Source organism: Microcebus murinus, chromosome 8 (genome assembly GCF_040939455.1).
Source record: "Microcebus murinus isolate Inina chromosome 8, M.murinus_Inina_mat1.0, whole genome shotgun sequence".
NCBI lineage: Eukaryota > Metazoa > Chordata > Mammalia > Primates > Cheirogaleidae > Microcebus > Microcebus murinus.
In genome coordinates, this window is record NC_134111.1 from 16,381,725 (window position 1) to 16,407,094 (window position 25,370).

General features: G+C 41.8%; 1 protein-coding gene across 1 annotated transcript in view; it reads right to left on the reverse strand.

Moving 5' to 3' along the window:
• The window catches only part of NCKAP5 (NCK associated protein 5), a 919,491-nt gene that overhangs the window by 86,941 nt on the left and 807,180 nt on the right, over positions 1–25,370 (reverse strand). Inside the window, exons 13-15 of the mRNA XM_012740059.2 lie at positions 17,252–21,027; positions 16,401–16,578; positions 8,232–8,310 (exon numbers count right to left, since the gene is read on the reverse strand). Coding sequence (XP_012595513.2) covers positions 8,232–8,310; positions 16,401–16,578; positions 17,252–21,027 — 4,033 coding nt within the window. The remainder of the gene's footprint in view (positions 1–8,231; positions 8,311–16,400; positions 16,579–17,251; positions 21,028–25,370) is intronic.

Here is a 25,370-nt window from a genome sequence, read left to right on the forward strand (position 1 = left end):
GCTCCCAACCCTAGACATTGTAATTTAATTAGTAAAGGGTGTGACTTTGGTATCAGCATTTTTAGAGGCTTCCCAGGTGATTCTGATGTGCAAAGTTTGGGAAACATTGGTCTAAATGGTAAATGCTCTTAAACTTCCATGTATTACTCTCTCACGCATGGTTTCTACTGACAGGCAAAACCCAACACTCCCAGCTCCACCAGAAGTGGGCTCTGCACCCTGATCTGGGCCCTCCCATCTATGCAGAGCACACCTCTCTCTTATTCGAATTACCTGTTTGCTTCTCTGCCTCCCTACTAGATTGCAGTTCACAGAGGGCAGATAGCGCGTCCTATTCATTCCCATATCCCTAGCATCTGACACGGGGCATGCTTTGCAGAAGATGCCCAATACAGGTTTGTTAAAATAAGTAGAACATAGCTCCCTGGTGCAAGCTATAGGAGTAAATATTTTATAGGAGAAAAAAAAAAAAGCCACACTTTCAAACTTCAACTCCATAATTCTCTCTAGTGAAAAAGAAAGAGGAAGGGAGTCACAGACTAGGGTTCAGTATGCTCACAAATCCAGACCAAAGCTTTATCTGGTGACCGTCTCTATTAGTGAGAGGAAAGCACTCAGAAGAGCCAGTTGATAAAACCGGAGAACTGGATGCGAAGGAATGAAAAACAAGGAGGATGCCATCAAACGTTAAAAGCACAGGGCTTGAGAAGTCCTAGATACTCAATGGTTGGAAATTGATATTATTATTCCCAGTCCTTGGTCAGAAGGACCCCACAGGGTCTTGTTTCTGTGGGTCTAACTTCACGGCAGCAGAGTTCGCATTTCAGGCTGCCTTTGGAGTTTATCACTTTGGGCCAGTTATTAGTGGGTGACTTCAGTGCAGCCACAGTAGGAATCTCCTTGCCCAAGCTACTGCCCTACAGAACCTGTTAGGTGTCATTACATATGCCTGGAAACGCAGAATCAAAATCATCCTGGGAAGTTTTACTGTGGAATCTGAATCATATGAAACCACACCATCCTATTCCCTATTCAGGGGCATTATTATCTAAGGATTTTTTAGTGTGGTGCCAGTCTGTTAGTAGTCTATAAGACAAAATCTACCAAAGTTGTTATTGAGAAAATTTCTACTCCCCACCCACATTTTGTTTTGATCACCAATAACTCTCCCTGCCTATAATTAAGCCTAAGTATGTTGGCATGCTATTCAAAGTGTGACATTTGACTCAAATGGCCTTCCACGCAAAAAGCTGTGAGAGTCTGGTCAATTAGCTGAGATATGCTTTAATTTTACTTGAAATATGAATGCCATTCCCTCCATAATAAATTTCTAGAACTTTCTTCCAATTGTCTCAATGAGGAAAATTAGTAATATTCTTTTTTTATTTTTTGAGACAGAGTCTCGCTTTGTTGCCCAGGCTAGAGTGAGGGCTGTGGAGTCAGCCTGGCTCACAGCAACCTCAAACTCCAGGGCTCAGGCAATCCTCCTGCCTCAGCCTCCGGAGTAGCTGGGACTACAGGCATGCGCCACCATGCCTGGCTAATTTTTTCTATATATATTAGTTGGCCAATTAATTTCTTTCTATTTATAGTAGAGACGGGGTCTTGCTCTTACTCAGGCTGGTTTCGAACTCCTGACCTCGAGCAATCCGCCCGCCTCGGCCTCCCAGAGTGCTAGGATTACAGGCGTGAGCTACCGCACCCAGCCTATTCTTGAAATAAGACAGAAAATGTTCAAGGACTTTAATGGGTTGCTAGTCACAATACTAGAAGCCCTGCTGTCCTGTTTGTTTTAATTTTAGAGAGAGGAAAATTCTAGACACAGTGCATCCCACAAAAGATTTATTTGAACTTCTACATACCTTGTTGGTGACCAATTGCATATTTATTATAAATACGGTGGTGGGAAATTAATCCAAGTTCAATATGTTTTCTCAAAAAGTTACTCAAGGTTAACTGCACACAGACCAGTGATGGTTCAGATTATGCAAAAGAGGAACTATGCATAAATCACTGAAATTAATTACAGCTTTCCCAACAACTCTCCAAATTTGTTTGCCTATGGCTTTATTAAATGACAGTGAAAATTTGTCTGTGTTCTCTTAGCACAGATCAGCTGAGGTTAGAAGGAAATAAATGTGGTAGGGGACTGGCGGCAGGTTGAGATGCTAGATGTCCCCTAATATCCATTCTCTTCTTCTTTCAGTTAAGAGAACCTCTTTGTTTTCCAGGATACTTGACATCTGCCTGAAATAATATCTCCCATCCTATGTGATAAGTATTGACCAATAGGATATTAGCAGAAGGGATAGAACAACTGCTGGGAAGTGCTCTTAAAGGGATAAGCCATGTCCTTCATCACCCCTTCCTCCTTCCTGATTGTTGGGAAGTGGACATAAGGGATGGTTTTACAACAGTCATCTTAGACCATGAAGTGACCTTGAAAATGAAAATCATATGGGGCAATGTAAACCACATGAAGCAGAAGGACAAAATAGGAGTCTGGCATTGCCTGGTCCACCTCCCTCTGGACTTCCTTATGTGACAGCAAGAGATTTCTATTCTTATTGAAACCACTGTATTTCAGGGTTTCTTTCACTCCCATCTGGACCTAGTTCTACTGATACTAATGGTTAGGGAAATCCAGTCTTGGATTTAAAATTAAATGTGGTCTGGAGAATTCAAATGGTAGAATCCATGCATGGATACCTACTGCTGAGCATACTCTATTCGGACTTTGATATAATAATGTAGGTTCCAGAACTCTTTTCATTCAGATGAGATATGTGCCTAGATCCTGTTTCTTGTTCTCTACATACGTGAAGTATTTGACTGCAGAGTCTATGAAATCTTCCCTTTCCTGAGAAAAGAACACCCCCAGCCACAAACAGTCTGGCATCAGGCCAGGCCTGTTCTCTTCTGCTGGGTGAAGAAGCTGCTGCATTTGCCGACTTTCATTTGTATTTGGTGTAGAGTCCTTGATAATAATGCCTATACATCATGTGATGCCTTATCCCTTCTTCCTCTTCCTAACTGCAGACTGGGCACATCGCTACTGTGAATTAGATGCTCTGTGGTTCCAGCATACAAGGTTACAAGAATAAAGTCTGTATATTACAGAGTAGAATGGCCACTGCACACGGTGCTCCAGATCTCCTCTATTTGGCTCAACATAGCCATGTCTCTGTTCTTAGCCTTAGGGCAGCCCACTTTTCAAAGGTAGGGTTATGCCACAGGACAACTCTTTTCTCCCCTGGCACTGCTTCTTGTGCTGTTCATTGTCTGGAGTAGGCTTGATCCTGTTCTTTCTTCCTCATCCCATGATTTGTTCAAACCAGAACTCTGAGCGCCTAAAACTTACAGCTCCCAAGAGTTCCTCTTAACTAAAGGTAAAACTTTGCCTGTGTCCTTGTTACAATACAAATATGTCACCTAAAGGTGACTGTTTAATCCATTACTACAAGGACATGAGTTACTTTACCATATTAGTTAGCCTAGGTCTAGGATAGGGTAAAGGATAAAGAAATGAAACACCCTGGGAAAAGGGAAATGCCCACTGGTTTACAGAGTTAAGTCACTCAGAGGTACTTACTGAGCACCTCTTATCCTCCTGCATGAGACATTAGCTGCTGATAGGACAAGCCACTCTGGGAAGGAATGGAAGAAGGACAATAGAACGGGATGATAGGATCCCTTAGAGGCAATATTACTTCCTGGGGTAGGGAAGAGAGCACCAAGGCAATTTCACAGAGTTATCCAAGAAAAACCACACCATCAGGACTAGACCATGTCCCTTGTCATGCTGTACTCTGGTAGTAGGAACCCTCCTGGCTCCTTCAGAAGAGGCTAGGAGTAAACCCAGACAACGGGAGAAAGTAAACAGATCTCATTCAACCATGGGGCACTGGGGCATTTGCCTGTTAAACTACTGGACAGGTTGTCCTTTGTAACTTTTTTAGGTTTTGGGAAAATAACATACATCTTTTACTTCAGGAATGCATCCTTGTTTATGTGAATACTATTGGATTCTGCTTCAATAGTATTCTTCCTCAAATGCCTCAAAAGACATTTTCTCCTTATTTCAAGAATTTCCAAATACACTGTCTCCATTTAGGGAATTATATTTGATTATCACTGGCTGATATTTTTGATACAAGACAATGGATGGTATTTGAATTCCTACTAGTTGTTTAGCCTTTGTAGACAATTAGTATAATACATAGGGCAAATGTATCATAGTTAAATAGCAGGAAAGAATAATTAGAAATATGGTGGTTGTGATCACTGTGTTAATCCTTCTATTAGTCTAGTTGTTTGCTTTGTTTAACATGGAAGTCAGTCATTTATTAGGGCAATTTTCAAGACAAAAATCTAGTTGCATTATTTTACTTGGTCATAAATTTTGAATTCCAATACAGAGGTTTAGTTAACAATATCTTATTTTATAATGGACTTATAATAGTTTGATTAAACTAACATGATTACCCTTAACCACACAAATGCAAATGTTCAAGTTCACAACTTTCGTAATTTTTCTTCTCTGTCCAAGACATTAGCTGGTACTGGTTGAAAGAAGAATTTATTTAGATTTGCACAGTTGATGCTACTGGAAATATATTATAAGTATTGTAGAATTTATGACAACACTTAGCTTAGACAAAGTGAAGAACACTGGGATTATCAGGGTGCAAGACAATATATTCTTGGCCCGTTTTGTGGAATTAAGATAGATAGCCATTCTATTTTGTTGAGTCTCATTCACTCTTAAAATGGAGGAACTTTCTAGAAGGTCTGTGGCGATCCTAAGGACTGGCTAGCCAGGAAATATTCTCAACCCTTTCCTTTCTGCTACTGCATGCAATGGAGGCCGGAAAGCAACATACTTACTTTCCCAGCATCCTTTGCAGCTAGGATTGGCTGTGTGATCCATTCCTCACCAGTGACACAGAAGATGCAGTGTTTGGGGGGATTCTGGGAACGCTTTTACTCTTCCTTATAATTTTGTCTCAAAAGGGACGGGACGCCTAGAGTGTTGGGAATCAGTTTGCAACTAGAGGCAACAAACATGAGGACAAAAAGCCAACACAGCAATCTGGTCGAATAGATAGAGAAAAGAAGCCTGGGCTTTTGGTAATGCTACTGAGCTGCTACACACCTCTTTCATGTTTGCCTTCCTCTAGACTTTTAATTCTATAAGATGATAATGGCTTTATCATGTAAATAATGGCAGTTCAGGCTTTTTTTGTTTACCTGTAGCCAACAGTAGCTTATTCATACAATTCTCTACCACTTTGAAGAGATAAGTCTACAATGATCTGAACACGAAGTCAGTGCTCTGTCAAATACATGGCCCGAATTTACTTCCATTACAGTAATCTAAAGCAGCACTGCCCAACAGAGCGGTGCTGAAGGAAATATTTATACAGAACATATATGTTTGTGTGATGAAGGAATATGTATCATCTATGTATGATATAGAATCTACAGCTATGTGCTGCAGAATGATGTCTTGGTCAATGATGAACTGCATATATGAAAGTGGTCGCATAAGACTGTAATGGAGTTGAAAAATTCTGAGGGTGGCCCCGCCCCTGACATAACATCGTAGAGCAATTATTCATGTGTTTTTGGTGGTGTTGGTGTGTAATATAAAAACATACCACATACAGTTATGTATAGTACATAATAGTTGATAATGATAATAAATGACTATGTTATGGCTTACATAAGTAAATATACTATTGATCATTATTTTAGAGTGTATTCCTTCTACTTATTAAAAAAAACCTTTTTTAAAAAAATTTTTTAACTGTAAAACAGCCTCAGGAGAAGCACCTCAGGTCCTTCAGGAGGTGTCCCACAGGGGATGACAGCTCTGATTCAGCTCCCTGAAGACTCTCCACAGGGACCAGATGTGAAAGACAGTAACACTGGTGATTCTGACCTTGGGTAGGCCTAGGCTGATGTACATATTTGCATCTTAGTTTTTAATAAAAAAGTATAAAAAGTAAAAAATAATTTAAATAGAGAAAAGCTCATAGAATAAGGATATAAATAAAGAAAATATTTTCATACAGCTGTATGTGTTTTTAAGCTAAGTGTTATTATAAAAGAGTAAAAAGTTGAATAAAATTTAAAAGTTTACAAATTTAAAAAGTTACAGTATGCTAAGGTTAATTTATCACTGAAGAAAAAATTTTAAGTAAATTCAGTGTAGCCTAAGTGTACAGTGTTTATAAAGTCTATAGTAGTGTACAGTGATGTCCTAGGCCTTCACATTCATTTACCACCTGCTCACTGGCTTACCCAGAGCAACCTGAAGTCCTGCAAGCTCCATTCATGCTAAGTGCCCAATACATATACCATTTTTTATCTTTGATATCATATTTTTATGTGTACACAAATACTTACCATTGTGTTATAACTGCCTACAGTATTCAGTACAGTAACATGTTCATGCTGTACAGGTTTGTAGCCTAGCAGCAACAGGCTATGCAATATAGCCTATGTGTGTAGTGGCTACACCATCTACATTTGTGTAAGCACACTCTACGATGTTCCCACAATGACAAAATGGTCTACTGATGCATTTCTCAGGCCATATCCCTGTCATTAAGTGATGCATGACTCTACAGAATATGTGGCCATTTCAACTCTCAAAATGTGGCTAGCATGATTGAGGAAATACATTTTTAATTTTGTGTTGCTTTCATTAACTTAAAATGGCTACATATATGGCTAGTGGCTATTACATCAAATGGTACAAATCTAAAGAATGGCAAAATATTAAGATTCCTATAGTTCTCTTAGAAAAAATTTAGCTTCTGACTTTATATATTCTATTTTAACAGGCCCCAACACTTCATTATAGAAAAATGATGACTCAGCGGGCTTTACATAGTGTCATGTTTGAAGGCTGTTGAACAATATTTAACTTGAATATTAGCCAACTACGCAGAACTGATACCAATTTAAGCATTTTACATTGACAACTATAATAAAGGACGTCTTTTTGGAATAATAATCTTATTCAGACTATACCCATTCAGTGTTTGTTAAGACTTTTGTATTCCCAATTACAAATGAAAGGAATAATCATGGTGTGCCAGTCTCATTAAGCTGTGGGGGTACAACAACTCTCTGAGACAAACTGTAAATTATAGTTTGCAGAAGACCGCTGAGCACGCTAGAAAATCAGCTGCAAAGTGCACCAACACAGTGTGCTAAGAGTGGTGGGATATTGGAGAGTCGGGAGCTGAAGATGCTCCGAGTGGAAGGACAGGAGCGATGGACACTGATTATACCAGACACCAGCAATCCCTGGCGCTGCCTTATCCTGGAATGTGGTTATCCAATACTGTCTCCGACACCCAAATGGGACTTGGAGAAATGATTCCACCATGTCTTGGTGTCTTGTGGAAAGCCAAATACTCAGCATGCTCACATTTGCAGCTATTTTTAGAGCCCAAGGAACAACTAATTCTTCATTTGTCCAAGGTGGCCTGGAGCTGTTACAGGCATCACCTCTTCTATCTCCCGACAAAGATCACGGTTACAGACAACTCCTCCATCTCTGGTTACTTCCTGGCTGCTGAAGGTCAGCAAAGTCCTTCTGTGTTGGGAACTTGGATTCCTTCAGCCTGGTGTTATGCACAATCTTAAGAAGTAGCTGATAAGCTGAACTTATTTCCAAGACAAGACTATCTATACTCAGGGTTCTAACAGCAGTGATGAAGAAAATAAGTTGAAGATTTTGGCAAATTATACTTTCTTATTCTCTTTGGTATTATGTGTAAAACATTTGATTCAAAAAATATTCAATTTAAGGAAGCCACCACTCCACATTTCTAACCAATAGGTATTTGCACTAGGTGTTGCTTGAGACAATTATAGAAATTATATCAGCTCAAAGCTGATTTTGTCCTCAGAGAAAAATTATTTACACTCAGTATCACTTTCATTGTATACTGACAAGTACTCACTTCTCATCAGTTCACGCTGCATTCCTTTGCAAAGACCTATGTTTTCGTTGTGGGTGCTGCTTTGACCCACTTATTTTATGGTGGTGTCCAATGTCTAAGAAGATAAAGGTAACCACATGTGAGCAGTTAAGATTCAGTCTTGATAGGGGGAGGCATGAGACATGGTTTCTAGGAATGCACCCGTGTCTGAGAGAACGTTGCATGTATAAAATGTCTCCGTAAAAGATGTATCAAAACATAATTTTTTACCTATGCTGTGGCTCTGAAATGCAGAATCTGCAACTGTATCTTCTTCATCCTCTTGCAAGTTTTCATTTGCCTCTTTTATCTGCAGCAATAAGAAAATACTAGAAGTTCTTATTTATTATATTAAATAGACCTTTTGCAATCATCACTATAATGATATTTTCTGTAACAAATGTGTGAGTGTGTATGTGTGCCTATACATACATATGTGACTCTATGTATGTATACATATACATATATATATTTTCATTCCACTTTCCCCCACTTCATAATTTGGTTTTATTACAAGTTTTAATTTCAGGAGAATATGTTCAGAAATATAACCTTAGCTCTTAAAGAGAGGATTTACAAGGTACCTGATTCCACACAAGATTGTAGAGATAAAAGCTTTGGTTTTTAATACTTAAAAGTCAGTAACACAGGGCTGTTAAGAAAAATTAAAGTCTAAGGAGGAATAATTCCTCCAGAGTCAATGACTTCTACCACAAGTTATTTTAATAAGAATAAAGAACTATACTTAAAATGTACTTAGATCTCCTGACCCTTTCCTGGAGTATAACTCAGAAAATGATTCTTTATTTCAGGCTTTCCACACTGAGAAGAGGTGACTCTGACATATGATCAGTGAACTAGATCAGTGAGACGTTTATCTAGATTTTTCATGTCAAAAACATTCCCCTTATATTTTACCTGGAATACCCAGATGCTCGGTGGGCTAGCATCAAATAAAACTGTATAGAGAATCTAATGAAGTCACGGTATTTCACACATGAGAATTCTGAGGTCCAGAGGTATCCTTAAAGTTAGCATACAGACAGTAAATGGCAAATCTGGTAAAGGAAACCCAGGTCCCCTACTTTCCAGTCGGGTAGCAATAGCAGTAACCACATCATCAACAATCCCAACCATAATAAAAACAGCACATGCTTACATACTATGTGGCAGGTGCTATTTACATGTAAGATCTCCAAATTCTCACAACAATGCTATGCAGTATGTGCTACTGCTAGCTCCAATTTAGAGATGAAGACCCACCCCAAAATAACAGAGAAGATAAGTAGTCAGTCGTCCAAGTGGTGGAGCTGGGATTTAAATACAGCAAGTCAAACTCCAGATTCATGTTCATTTGGAGGAACTTTGTTATTCTCAAAGTAGAATTGGCCTCAATATCAAGCTTAGGGTTCTGGGGGGGGGGGAATGACCCTACATAGCTGTTTTAAAATACATTTTAGCCAGTCACCTGAGCAGCCAGTGATAATAACGTGAACTGTACAATGCAATCAAGGTCCCACTTGGGCATATACATTAGGGGCTGCCAATGGATTTGCTCAAGGGCTTGAGTCGAATGCCAAGAAATCATTATTTTATACTTGCAATGTAGAAAGTTATATGGTTGCATACTGACCTTGAGCTGGATTTAGCTTCCCCACTTTTTACCTCCTATTTTCGTACTTAATGGAATAAGACCAATTATTTACATTTTATGACTGCAGTTCCAATATCAGAATATAACTGGTGCTTAATCTGTACCATGCCAGAAGATGGCAGACTCAAGAGAGCATGGAGGCGGCCAGCTCAACCCTCCCAAAGGGAGATTGCTAAGGGTCCCACATCTAGAGGCCATGCTTCATCCCTCTCATTCCCCTTCGGCTGTCAGTTCTTGCGGGCTATTCCCTGTTGCCTAGCACCTCCACAGGAAGGAAGTAAGAGAATGAAAGAAAGAAGGAAAAAGGGGCTTCATTAACTAACTATTTCTAGCAGTATCTATTGATGGATGGCAAAAAGGAAAAATACTACAAGCATGAGCAAGGCTAAAGTGCTACTTATTTGTCTTCCACAGTTCATTTAGCTCAGGGACTTGTTTGTGAAAAGGCAGGTGAACCAAAGATCCATTGTGGAAGGGATCCCCAAACACCTTAATTTCCATAAATAATCAATTGGGAGTCTTCTATCCTCCTTTGTAGAAACATTAAAGAAACCCACTTATATTTTCAGTTCATACTGGCTCTTATAGCAATACGTTCTGTCTACCTGTTAAGGTAATTACATTTCCTTTGGGTTTTTCTAAATTTACTCATTTTAAACTTGCAAGTGTGCCCTCATAACCTGTTGGAATTGGATGAATCATCATCTCTGTCAGCCTGCGAAATTCTAAATTAAAGAATAAAAAATTTAGGGCCCTGCGTGGTAGCTCATTCCTGTAATCCTAGCACTCTTGGAGGCCAAGGCGAGAGGATCGCTTGAGCTCAGGAGTTTGAGTTTGCAGTGAGCTATGATGATACCACTGCCCACTAGCTAGGATAACAGAGTGAGACTCTGTTTCCAAAAAAAAAAAAAAAATGAATTAGAATAAGGTCTTCGCCTTACAAAGGAAAATAGGCTCCGAGAGGGTTAGTGATCTGTTCAAAGTCACACAGGATTTTAGTTTTAGAATGGGCACTCCTGATTCCTATTCATTGCTATCATTCAAAGTTTCAGAGTGCCCCATATTGTCACAACTAACATTCCCAAACCTTCCCAAGAACTACTCTATCTTTCTGGCAGTTAGAGACACGGGCAATATTCCAAGTATCCATACACATATTTTAATTTAAAAGTAGCAAACGTGTTCTATGTGTGTGTGCGTGTGTCTATGTGTAACTGCTCTGCTTCCTTTTCCTATTATTCCCTAACCTTTCTATAGAACTTCATCACCACCTTCTTCAAGTATCATATTTAAGAAAGAAAATAAAAGCTATTGCATAGCCCTACCTGTCAGCTCCTTGTAAGAGCCTTTCTAGGGCTTTATGTGCCGAACAGAAAATGCTCAGTGTGACCTCTGGAGATATATCAGAGGAACTGGACTTGTGGACAAGTTTCTTGGGCTGGATGACCCATGAGGGGCAGAGGACCTATACGGGGTAAATTTTGAACTTGAAGGGGATGGATGAAGAAGCAACAAAGGAATGGAAAATGGGGACATACTTGTCAACTCTAATTATCCATATAAATAGATTTCAATTCAACATGGCGAGTAATTAAAAAAATCCATTTGCCTATGGAAATTAGGGGCATAATTTATTTTAGCAGTAGATTCCCCTTGCTAATTATATTTTTCACAGGATGAAATTTAAATTAATTTTCATTCTTGAACACACAGTGGTTGGGTGTTGGTAGGAAGTTGTGGGAACTTTCCTGGATAGTAGGGGGCTGTCAGGTCAAGATTAAGAACTTGCCGAAGACAGGCACAATGGGACAACCTCCATATGGTAAAGTGCTGTAAAGAATTGGTGTGGCCACAAAACCAAGAAGTTTGGCAAGTGTTTGGCTGAGAAAAGACTGAGAGATTTAGAAATTTAGAAATTTCTCAGTCCTTGCTGTCCCAGGAACAGACACAAATTAAACTTAGTAATGTCTCATTTGGTAAAGAGTAGAAAGTGACCCACAAGCATCAACTATGGGTTGTTTTGGATTTAAGCTTGTCAGTACTTTGGGTGTCGTCTAATGATACATCACTAACTCTTGTCCACTTTGGAGGACTCTACAGTTGTAGTCAGGAACTGCTCCAAATACCAATCTGTAACAGACAACCATTAAATATCACTGCACTCATCGTATTCTATTAACCCCTATCACTAGGAAGGGCAGGAAGAAATGAGCTTACAAAAGACACAGGAGGAAAAAAAGAAAACACAATTCACCACTGATCAATACATATACATAATTTCATAATTAAACCTACTATTTGTGAATACCCTTCATTTGGAATTCTGTACACATCTCTTCTTTGAATCACCCTAACACTAATGGCTTCCCAAGAAAACAACATTTTGATGTCAAAGCTCATTTAAAAGGAAAAAAACATCATGAATCGAAGTGAGAGAGGAAATGATCCTGGGAGGAAACACTCCTAAAAGGCATAACCTTTGGAAAAGTTAGTCATTTAGAAAACTTTGCAAGAGGAGAAGAAAATATGCACGCTTCTTATTAGCACCAAAATAGCATTTAGAACAGAATCATTCAATTAAGGATGTTAAAATTATAACATTTTGCAGAACTTAATGACAACAATTTGTGTAATTATTGTACTATTTTCTTCACCACAGTACTATTTTATCACCACAGTACCATTTTAATGGGATAGTATTTGATGCTTTTTTATTAGCAGATGTGATTTTTTTTTCAGACTGTGACACCAGGTGAGAATACCCATAATTTAAATTAAAGTACCCATATTAAATGACCATCTCTTTCCAGTGCATGATGAAGATATATGATCTTGTTAATTTTGTTAATGATTTTATTTTTGTCCAGTGATAGTTAAGTAGGAGCCTGGGGCTGTCTTCCTTTGAGACTTCTCATTTCAGAAAATTATCTAAATCCACAAGAAGGACGAACTTATAATGTGCAGCAAGCAAAGTGCACCTCTTTCTGACTTATACCAATGCAGTCTTTCTAGAAGATGCCTTTTCCCCCTTTTATAATGATTTTATATAATTTAAATAAAAGTACAAAGTAACATGGTCCTTGTCTAAATTACACAAAAATTAGAGCTAAGTGGTCTGTAAATGATGGCAGAAATGGGGACATAAGCCTCTAATTAAGGCTCTGAAATGAGAAAAGGATTTAATTCAGCAACGCATTAATGGGACTTTTAAACATATTTTAGAATGTTTCTAGCAATACTAAAAATGGATATGTAGTTACTAGTGAACTAAGTGGAGGTTTACTACATACATGGATTTGTTATATGTATGGAAATAATCTTTCTAATGTAATCACTATAGATGAAAATAATTAAAATGCCTTAGGACTCTCATAACTATATATCAGCTTGTAAAGAGCAAGGGATGATGATACGTATAAATGTGATCTTGGAAGAGACAGTCCTTCAAGATGGATCCTAAGTGGCTGTTTTAAATTTAAATAGAACCAAGCAGCCATTATCACGGGTCCCACAGGTACTCTGAGTTCCCTGAAAAGCTGCACCTTTTATTTTTTGAAACCATCAGTGCTCACGTGAACCAGCCAATCACAGCTCATTTGTATCAACCAATCAAAACTTAGCTGTATCAACCAATCAGAACTCAGCTGCACTGATCAACCAGAACTGAGTTTTTGCAATCCTTCATTTGCATAAATGAACCTGATTGGGAATCTACTCCAGAACTTTTGCTATAAAACCCCAGCCTTCCCTTTGTTCTCTGGATCACATGGTTGTTTCACACCTGAGTCTCCTTGGTTTGCTGGTCTCTTTCTTCCAGATTCCTTTTTTGAGAACTTTTATTCACAGTGGTAAATATATTTTTTCAGCTCAACTATTTATTTCCCTATGGTTCCAGGATATTGAAGGTTTACAATCACTGCACTTGATGACTATAGTTTTTGTTACAAGTTGAATTGTCCCAGGTGTGGATTCTGTCAAAATCGTGGTCACTGTCCACATGATGTCTGGAAGACCATTTGGCAGGTATAGTCAAGAAATTTGCTAGGATTTGTTCCTCATACACTGCAATATTATGAGTAGGCATTATGACCCTGGGTAGCAGATGCTGTCAGTCCCTTGTCTAGATGCCTCATTTGATTGTGTTCCTGAGGACCACTTCAAACTCCTAGTATCTGCAGGTCTTGTCCTTGGCACTCTTTTTAGGAACTGTGGGAAACTACACTACTCCTATATGTCATAGGGTTTTTGATCAATGGTTTTGTTCAGGAAAAAAGTGGGATATGTAATGCATTATATGTAGCCATTGTTTTCGTCTAAAATAACTACTATGAGAAACGTGATTTGCAATACTCTTTAAAATAAGCAGATAGAGAATTTACCTTGAGCCCTTGTGGGGGGGAAAATTCCCTTAAACTTTGAATTTTAAAAGGTTCATGGGTATTCACATCAATGTGCTGCGGTATTAAAATACATCTTATTTTGCATCTAATCTCCTTCCTATATAAGCTGATAACATATAATAAATGAGTTTTCACTGCTATTCTTGTACTAGTCCCACAGGAGTCTACAGCAATGTCCTTTCTGAAATTAGTAATTTTAGCCCAATTCACACTGATGATTATGGAGATGAAACAAGAAACACTACATTTTACATTTAAAAAATGACTAGCTGGTCAACTATCCAGGTTAATAACATTTCTCTGTATGGAAAAGCTTCTCAGCATGACTAATTTTGTCTTGCAGCTAACTAGAAAAATTAGCATATCCCTATTGATTATGTATATTTGGGGTGATTAGGGAATCTTTATGCTTCACAGAAAATAATAAGAGTGTTTCTTGCAGATATTCTGGAAGGACCAAAGAACCCTTATGACCACCCTGTGAAAGACTACAGATGAGAGAGGAAAAGCATGGCAAATAACTTTAGTATTAGGAAGTAATAAGAAAGTAAAAATGAAATTGTAACAGCCAAATACAGGGTCTTTTTGTTTTTTTGGTACGCCTGTACAGTGAAGATATACTCGGAGCTGTCAGAACCATATTAAATGGGGCATAGTTAAATTGAGTGCCTCTGATAAGGGGCTCTGCCAGGCTATCAAAGTTTTCCATCAGCTGGATTGAATTTCCAGCATATTGCACATTTCCACACGTTCATTCGCTCTCTTTCCTTTCAGTGACACTACAAGGGCAGCCTTAGATATGCTTATAATTTGTGGTTTTATAATGCAGGGGATATCTACCGTTTTCAAAGAAGGGATGATACCATGAGAGCCAAGAGCAAGAATGAGGGGAAAAAGAAAAAAAAAAAAAAACTTTTGCAATGAGCATAATCTGCATACAATTTTGGAGAGATTTTTTTAAAGAAAAGGCCTTAGAGTTCTGCAGAGCCAAGAGCTATTTGAATAAAATATTTTCAGATTAAAGTCTGTGAAACTCTAAGGAAACCTAGACATCAGTAAGTAGTTACAACTAATAATTAATAACTAAGAATGCCAACCATGATCACTTTTAAAATCTCCTTTACTTTCAAACCACTCCAGAAAAAAGATATGTAATTACTTCATATTTCAAATTTTCCCTCAGAAAATGATAGCATATACTACAGAGATACAGTAATTCTCTAAATTACTATTTTTTTTTTTGTTTAAGTGCTCTACCTAAAAGAAACAATGAACATCATCAAGTATACGTGCAATTTAAGGCAATTTTAAAACAAAAAATATTGGCGGGGGGGGGGGGGGGCGGGCGCGGTGGCTCACGCCTGTAATCCTAACACTATGGGAGGCCTAGGCGGGCGGATTTCTCGAGGTCACGAGTTCGAAACCAGCCTGAGCAAGAGCGAGACCCTGTCTCTACTAAAACTACAAAGAAATTAGCCAGACAACTAAAAATATATAGAAAAAATTAGCTGAGCATGGTGGTGCATGCCTGTAGTTCCAGCTACTTGGGAGGCTGAGGCAGGAGGATTGCTTGAGCCCGGGAGTTTGAGGTTACTGTGAGCTAGGCTGATGCCATGGCACTCACTCTAGCCTGGGCAACAAAGTGAGACTCTGTCTCAAAAATAAAATAAATAAATAAATAACAAATAAAACAAAAAATATTATCTGAAACCAACATACCCTAGGGAAGTATAAAAATACCCTCTTACTTATTTACCTTCTAAAGGAAGTCTACTCCCTGAGTTCTTATAATGAATAAGCAGAAAGATAGGGAGCCAAGTAGCAAAAATGATTTCTTAGTTTTAACACCTTCTGTCTAGGTAGGATGTATCGGTTCCTACAACTTTCATAAAAAATGAACAATGCTCAAATCATGTCATCAAAATAGTCAATACTCTTTTAAATTGTTTAGCACTTTTATTTTTAAAACCATGTTCATTCCTTTTTCTTGCTAGTGATTTTGGAAATAATCATCAAAACAAATTTCCAGCAAAGGGTATAACTGGAAGATGATGCTTATAGCATCATTCGCCTGCAATGCACCGTGATTATACCATGGTTCTGAAAACAGAGCTGGGAAAAGTATTGTACTGGAGAGAGCCATGCCCACTCTCGGTCCAGCTTATGGCCGCCTGCTGTTGTCACCAGGATTTCTCTCTCTCTTTTTAAAATATCTTTTTCTTTGACTTTCTCTTTTCCCCCATAATCTCTTACCCCCATATTTTGCCCATCAGTAAGGAGTAGAAGGAACCCAGGCAGCACATCCCAGAATGTAGCACTTGGTACCCAGGATGGTGGAGCACTTACCAGGGAGTCTTTCGGTATTTCCATATCGGCTTTGGCTTTGATGTTTTTCTTGTGGTTTCCTTGAGTGCTGATAGAGTTGCCGGTGAGACAGGAGGCCTGGGAACTGCCCTTTAGCACATTCCTGCAGGAAACATTATTTGATCCACTTTCTGTCTGTTGAGCTGTTTTCTTATCAACTCTGCAGGTAGAAAGTGATTCCTCTGATAAATTACGTTGCTCTTCCTTAACCACTCTCCTATTCCCAATCCTATGAAGTTCAAAGTAACCTCCGTGTAGCTCTTTGTCTTGAAACCTTTGAATGATAAGTATTTCTCACTAGCCTTGATCAAATCTTCAAATATTCCAGTAGTGTGTCAATTTAGATTTCATGATAATTTATTTTTATGATTGCTATGGGGAGGGGCAAAATAAAAAAACCACTGAAGAGTGATTGCTAAATATGTTTCTGGCTTAAGATCGGCAGGAAATGTAATTATCTCTGGAAAGTTTATAAATATACGTTTGCTCAGTACAATCAACGAAATCGGCATGCTTTAAAACATATGGGTAATTTTCTTCCATTGCATGCCATGTGGGTACATTCATGGTTTCAAGGGTAGGCTGAATTTCTGTCAACCTTGATAAAACTTACCATTCTTTAATTTCAAAGACTATTGGTTTGGTTAACAGAGTAACATGGACTAAATTATCACTTTATTACTAACTTTTATGTCACTGTTTAAATTCTGGCTAATGTGTAAAAGACTGCTATTATGCATTTCTGCCTATATGAAAAACATGCTTTACCGGCAGGAAGCAAACAACTCTCTTTAAGACGGTGTGCATTACCCCCCACTTTTCTAATGAGTTACCTGTTCAGAAGTTCCGTCAGAAAGGTATCTTTCGATGAACATGTAACAGGGCTGGGTCTATTTCTCGGTTCAAATTTCATTTGGTTGTAAATGTCTTGTGGTGTTTTCCAATTATTTTTGCTTGGTAAACCACCGTCTGGACTATCTGCCGACGTGGTATCCCTGATCACCTCACTTTCTATCTCACGCTGTACTTCAGGCTTCTTTTTCTCTTTTTTTCTTTCTGATTTTAGTTGTTTGTTTCCAAACCCCAAGACTTTTGCATCTTTCTTTTCCACTTTGGTTTTGGAGACATCCATTTTCCTGCCACTGAGGGCTGGAAGTCTACTCTTCCGAAAACCGAACCAGCTGGCAAAAGAAGGGCCGGGCTTCTGCTTCGCTTCTACAGAGGTGGACTTTGTTTGCACTTGGCCCTTTTCCACATTTTCCTGAATGCACAACATGACCTTTTCTTCAATGGTGGGTGAGGGGGGGGCTTCTGAGCTCAGAGCACCAGTCCCAGTTGTAGAGGCATCTGGATGCCTTCCAGAAGTTTCTAACTTGGAAGTCCTGCTTGTTTCAAAATAGCTTGGACACTGCATCCTTCCTGGGCTTTGCAGGGCTTGAGGGCAGTCTGTCGGGGTGGGTGGGCACCTGCAGCGGTCACTGGCTGGCTCCACAGGCACAGCCACATGGAGGCACTCTCCCTGGGCATAGGCCTGCTGGGCCCCCTCTCCAGGCGGGATGAGGAGCCCTTCAGACTTGGGAGGGATCCTCAAAGGCAACTTGCTTGGGCTCCCATGATGACTGCTGCAGCTGCCTGAGCTACCCAGGGAGCCTTGGCTGGAGGAGGGGAGCCCCGAGGGCCTCCCGGCACCAGGGAGACTCTCAGACACCGGAGCAGACGGGGTCTTGCTGGGAGAGGCCTCGGTGGAGGAGTTCTGGCGGGTCAGAGAATTGCCTCTCTCTGCGGTGTTGGTAATAATCTGAGTTCGGACTTTGCCCGGCCCTTCCACGGGGGGCGTGGAGGGCTTGTCTCCTGAGTGAGCGCTGAAGCTCTGGCTGCGGGCTTTGGCGCCGTTCATGCCCAGAGCGGGCTTTAGGTGTGGCTTGCTGGAGGAAAGGGATCTTTTCACAGATCTGTTTTCTGCCCCATCTCTTCCATCAGCCCCAGGGATGCTGCCTTCCAGTGACTCTGGCAGTGCCGCTTCCAGGGGGAGCCCTTCAGCTGAACCGTCCTGCACAGGTAAACCCGCTGCAGTCACGCGTTTTCCGCCCCCTGGGGTCTCATCGGGGCTTGCTGGACTCCTGGAGTCCTCTGGCTTAGACTTACTCACAGCCACAGAACTTTTGGAGGCTTCGTTTAAACTGTCTTTCTCGTGTTTCCCTGGCACCGTGGAACTTTTCCTGAGCAATTGGGGGGACTTCATGAGAACTTTGAGTCCCACTGGGAGGCGAGTCTTCAGCCCCTTCTCTCGAGCGCTCTGACAACCATGTGGGGTACTATGGCTTTTGGAGGATGACGATGATGATGAGGCACTGCTAACCTGAGACGATGGCGACTCACTGGCCCCTAAGAAGGAAGGCCTGGGGGGTGCGGGGACACTGTCATTCCATTGCCCTTTTCTTCCTGGAGAAACGCTTTTGGAGGATGATATTTCCAGTGGCTCGTGGGTCAAAGGACCATTCCTGGGAGTCCGTAGCCCCGTGTCCATTTGTGTGGTCCCAAGAGTTTGGTGAGGAGAGGTTTTGGGGACACCTCTCTTTGGGGAGACCTTTGGAGGCCCCAGAGCCATCGCAGCGAAGGAGCTGGAGGGGGCATGAGCGGGGCATCTGGTTGGAACCACCGTGTCTGGGGAGGGCAGTGCGTGAGTGAAGATAGGCTTTCTGAAGGCCACAGAAGGTTTCTTCCTCTGCACTTCCGCCGTGGCCTGATTAGAAGAAGTAGCAGGAGTGGAGGCTCCTTTCAGCAGGGGGGATTTGAACAGCGTCCTTGCTGTTTCACCGGGGACTCTCGGTTCTGGTTTGGCAGTTGAAGGTGGTGGCGAGCACTCGTGGCTGGGCCTGGCCTGCAGCGAGACTGACCTGCCGGGAGGGGGCGGGGGAGAGGGGGACCTCGCCCCTGCCTCTGGCCCAGAGTTGCAGTGTCCGTCCCTCGTGGGGGGCTCTCCACCGTCACTAGGTGCGATGAGGGGCCTCGACCGTGACCCAGGCGTGTGGCTCGTGGAGCACTGGACCCAGTCTCTCCTGCTGGGCATTCTGGAGCTGTGCGGAAGCTGGGTGGGGAGTTTTGGAATGTGTGAATCTGGCCGTAATTCAAAGAGGGGCCCTGGGCTCTCAGTCTTTGTGAACCGGGAGAGTTTCCCAGGGGCTAAGGCTGGTGATTTTTCAACAGTCACCGGGCCAGAAGAGGGGACTAGTGTCGAGGCTTCAGGCTCCATCAGTTTTGATTTCTGAGGTGAAGACTTGCCCCGGGCTGGTATTTTTGTCAGGCTTTGCTTTTGATAGACGCCCAGGGATGCCAAAGACCTGGAACTACTCTGGCATGACATGCTGTGTGTTGGCCTGACCAGCTTTTGTTGCTGAGTATTTGGTGTCACTGTCCTGGGGCTGAAAGACTCAGTGGGCACCATGGGAACAGTGTCTACGTTAGCTTTTGGAATGTGTCGCTCAGTTTCCTCTTCAGATCTTTTGAAGAAAGGACAGTCTCTTGCAGCTGCTCCTGGCTGTAAACAAGTAATTCCCTGAGGTAAAAGTTCAGTGTGTTCTGCCTTGGGTCCAGTAGGGGCTGAATTGATGGAAATTTCATTTCTGGTAACAGTGACAACTCCCGTCTGGTGAGAGCTGAATTCAATGGGCTCGCCATCTTCTGCATCAAATATTACAGTAATACACTCTTCTGAAGAAGTCCTCTTAACAACCCTTTGCTGCTTAATGAAACTGAACGTCTTTGGCCTAGTCTCCACATGGATGGGCACTTGCTTTTCCTCCTCATCAGGAGACTCAGGTTGAGATTTTCCAAATGCCATGAGGACGTCCAGGTTCTCCAAGGACTTATTGGTATCTGCAGCCAATGACAGGTCTGAAGGACTTTTCTCATCGCTACTCTCTATGTGCAACTCACCGACGGTTTCGTTGTCATCAGTGTCTGAAAGCTGGAGACTGAGAGCCATGCGGCCATGGCCTTGGCGGTGTGGATCCCTCCCTCTCTGTGCGTGAGGTGGCTGCACACTTGGGCACAGGTTCCTCTCCAAGGGACAGGCACTGGCACAACTCGGCAGCTTTTCGAGCCTTTCGCTGGGATACACCGAGGATGTGCCTTCCGAAAAGTGTCTTCCATCTGGCTCCCAGCCAAACAGACTGTCAGAAACACTGTGGGTTAGCTTACTACCATGGGGCCTGCAGCTCTGGCTTGGGGTTGCTTGGAGCAACACCAAGGAAGAAGAGCTGTCATCGGCGTCATCATGGGAATCTGTATCAAAGACAAATGCCTTGTGGGGCTTCTTGCGGGGGCTCGCTGTGTCAGTCAGTTTGCAGGGGGAACACTCCTTGAGGCTGCTACTCTTAATTCCCGGAGAGTATATCCCTTCATTTGAGTTCATGCAATCTTTGTAACCCCATTTGGTTATCGCTGATGGGGGTTCAAGTAATACTTTTCGCTTCTGTAGCTTTCTTAGCCCTTCCAAAATGTGGCTTTCCTTGATACGAGTTGGAGGTAGTTCATCTGTAGGACTAGCAAAGCCACTGGGGAGCGAAGAATCAATACTTAGCCTTTTATCCCAGTTTTGTGATGACTGCTAGGAAAGAGAAGTAGATATCAGAAATGATCACAAATATATATAAAAGGAAAAGTCTGTCATGGGACTTAATTTGTGCTAGTGGTTGATAAGTATTCACTTATAAATGCCTACATTAATTAGCTAATTAATTAATTCACTAACTATGCAGCAAACACTCACTTTGCCAGGTCCTATGCTAAGCGGCACAGTGGTAGAAAGAAATAGAAGGTAAGGACCCTGACTTCATGGAACAGAAATCCCAGCAGGTGAGAGGACACTTGGCCACCATTGCCTGTACATCACGGGAGCAAATGAGAAGTGCAAAGAGTAAGTACTCAGGAGATCAGAGGTGGAAGACTACAGATCTCTTTGGAAAAATCATGAAAGGCATATAGTAAAGTATTTCTTTAAAAAAAAACAACAACAAAACTTCACTAGTCATTGAAGGACAGATTGGTTTGCCTTAGGTTAAAAGTGGGAGTGGGGGAAATGATTTCCGGAGTAAAAGAAATGGGATGGGCAAAGCTTAAGGTGGAAGGTATGTTCAAGGTGAACTTAGGGAATGACTAAAAGACAATATGGCTTCGCTGTAGAGTATCTATGAGAAGTGGAGAGGGTAAAGCTGAAAACACTAAGTTGGTCCATATCTTTAAGTCACTCTCATTTTAACATTTGATAGTTCTGTGACTTTATGGCTTTGTTTGATAGGCAATGGACATTTATGAAAAACTTGTAAAGTTACTACACACACACACACACACACACACACACACCCCCCAGCTGGGCATTTGCTGTTAGAACCCTATAGTAATTATTCATCTACTAACTTAGAAGGGTCAATTTCCCGCCATTCATACATACCTCCCAGCCTTAGCATAGATGCCAGCCTTAGCTTTGAAAAAGTGTATGGGAAATGACATCGGCAAAGGGCTGCTCTCTACGCAGTTGTATTTTTTCATAGTAGTGCTAATGGGAAATGAAAGGGCAAAAAAGAGAACTAACCTTTACTGAGCACCTGCTGTATCCCAGCCATTACACAGTGCTTTAACCAGTCCGGTACGGCGCTTACCGGCCGGGAAACCGTGCCCACAGCCGGCGCTCAGTCCGCACGATAGTTTGTGCTGTGCATTGACACAAATCCATTTTGCTCTTGTGTGATGAGAAAAGCTTTAAAGCACTGAAAGCTTGTTTTACTTTACAGGCAGCTTTAGGGAAATAACTATAATAGCTCCTACTAAGGACTTGTTAAAAGGTCACAGATTCGTAGTAACTTATTAGCTGAAGGTACACACTGCAACCACAGAGATAAAAGTAAAAGCGTTTGGCTGTCGACTTTTAAAGTTGATGCTCGGCTGTGCGAGTTCATCTGTGGCTGTCGACTGTAGTCGACGCCGGTACTGAAGTGGTTAACTTCATCTTCAAAAAAGGAACCTGAGAGTCACTGATTGGTCTGGTGAGACCAGTCTTCAAAAAAGGAACCTGAGAGTCACTGATCACACAGTGAGGAAGAGCTGGAGCAAAGGTCTGAACTCTGGGCTCTTTCTACAACACTGCCGATTTTGACTCAGCTTAAAAGTGGCCATGAGGGGGATGTGTCTGGCTGTGGAGCCCGCACTCCTCCGCTTGAGGCTGTGCTACCAAAGCCAAGGTTGGCCCCTGGTCTCGCTGCTACATGGGTCAGTGCCATCACACAGATCACAGGTGACCCCGCACAAGTGTAGAACGTGTAGAGTTTAGGGGCCTGACATCATGACTTTTAAAAAGACTACAGGATTAACAGTGAAGAACTTCAGGGGAGGACCAAAGTGGTTTCAGAAGCACACTCTGTACCAATCTTGGCTATACCAGCTCCCCGCCAGCCCTACAACCCCAGACACCAGCCCCATGCTCATACACAGAGGCTGAAAAGGTATCAGAAACTTCCACTGGGATCTGGGCTTCCTAGTAAGTTGTGAACGTGTGCTTACATCTAAAGAATTTCCATGAAAACTATCCTTGCTATCAATCACACACACAGATTGATTTGTTTTGAAGTCAAATAATATATTTTCTTTAGAAAATGCTCCCGCATCAGAAGGTGCTGGGGGGCGAGATGCTATTTGGTGATCTTCTCCTTCCTCTTCTCCCACACCATTAAAAACTCCTTTGGCAATCAGAAGAAATCCCACTAGTGAATCTGGGTATTACAGACAGACCAGACAGCAGCTGCCACAGTCTGGGTTTCTAAGAATTTCCATGCTCCTGACAGTCATTGACAATAGAGAAGAGAAGCCAGACGAAAGCACCCCACAAGAGATGAGAAAGGCATATTTGTTGAACTCACAGACGACAAGCTCAGCCTTTGCCCCAACCTCCTTGCTTCCCCTCCAGAGCCTGCCCACGCTGCGATGTGGCCCACCCCAGAGTCAGCAGCTGCCAGCCCCCAGGGCCCAGGCTCCCGGCCTGCCCAGTGAGACTAGCCACATTCCTCCATTAGATCGCCACCGGAGGTGAGGGATTTAACAACTTGAGAACGGTCTGGACCAGTCTTGGAACCTGAGGGGGAAGAAAAGCAGGCATCCCCTGCGACAGAGATGGTGGGGCGGAAGCTGGCGTTTCTCACAGGCAGCTTCATTCTTCGCTGGCAGAGGCTGGAAGAGAATTGCTCCAGGGAAGCAGTGTGGTTGGCTAAACATGCTGCTGACAGGCAGGGGCCTGTGTTTCATGTCCACAGGCCTCTTCTATTTCTTGATGGAATAACAACAATTTTACAATTTTTTTTCCAGGGCACTTTCCATGTTAATCAGAACAAATCAAACCCTAGAAAGGGAACAACCCCTCCATGGTTCAGGCTGACTCCGCAAGGCCAGTGTAAACAGAATGATTAAGAGTGAAGGGTCTGGAACCCGCTGCCTGTCTCTGCCTTGTACTGGCTCTGAGATCTGGGGCCAGTCCCTTCACTTCTCAGCATGTCAGTTTTCCTCACCTGTAAACTGGGGAGAACAGGAGAACCTACTCAGTAGGCTACTATGAGCATTAAATGAGCTAATACTTGGGAAGTACTTAAAAAGCTCTGCTGCACATGGCAATTCCTCACATAGGGCAGGCTAGTGCATTTCGTGCAAGCTTCCTTTCTGTTTCTTCTCACACAGAAAATATTAAAAAAATACCTGTGAGCTCAAAAATGTAATTAGTAATATATTTTTTATTATATAAGTGAATGTAGTATTCACATTCAAATTCATACACCATGAGTTTATTAGGTAAGTTATTAAATGAGTACATACTAAATGAGTCCCTGGCACAAGGTAAGGACTACAGCAGTTCCTTCACTAATATAAATTTAAAATAATTTGACAGGACTGGGCCTAGCCTGCTGGGTTCCTGAGAACCAGGACTGCCCACTGCAAGATGTGACAGGTTAGTAGAATTCCACGACCATGGCAGGACCCTATCAGGGACCCAGAGGATGGCCACCTGACCGTCCATGGAGTTTCTTAAGAACCTTCCTTCTCTTCTTTCAGGGAAGAAATTGCCCTAGAACATCAAGGAGGGTCCTAATTGGAAGAATTTTGGCCAAAAAACGAAAAAGGAAGTAAAGAGACTCTTGCAGGAGAGAGAAGAAGAGGTGTGAGAATGAAACGAGCAGAGCAGGGAGCCCTGGGAGCCAGCGGTCTCCACAGACGGAGCGAGAAAACATCCCCAGCCATCTTCCCAATCCGTTCCGAGCCAGGCCCCGAGCAGTCATTATTCAGAGCTCCTAACAACTCCTCAGAGGGAGCAATTTTGATAATGTGGCAGGCTCTGTACTTTGCATTAGAAGTCTGAGGCCTAGGGAATAAGCTCTAAACGCAAGCTTGAAATCTTTTTCTGAGTTCTTGCTCAGAGGATGACAAAGCTACTCCCTTGCTAATATTTTCTGGGAGTTTTGGACTTTTTCTGGTTTCTATAGTGCCAAAACCATAAACTAAGTTTATACAAATGACAGAAAAATGACCTCCAAATATTCTGATTCAGAGTTTCCATTCTCGTGTACTCTTTGTCTTTCTTCAACATTAGGGAACTGCTAAAACACCTACTTCAAATATTTGCCTTACATTGGTGGGCAAAGAGATTTGTTCAAAGCATGGGAAATCTTCGGTTGTGTGAGCCCACTTTGCAGATGGGAGTCATTCCAGTGGTAGTAATTATTTAAAAAACTGGTGAAGGAATTCCTGGCATATTCGTAGGAATATGCCTACCTTTACTTGATGTCATGGCCCCTGTCATCTGCTATGGTATTTTCTCTCTCTACTATGCTGTCCTCCAATTTATGGTAAAATAGTGTTTCCTGAGAACTATAGCACTGATTAAAGGAGGTCAGTATAATATGTGAGTGCATA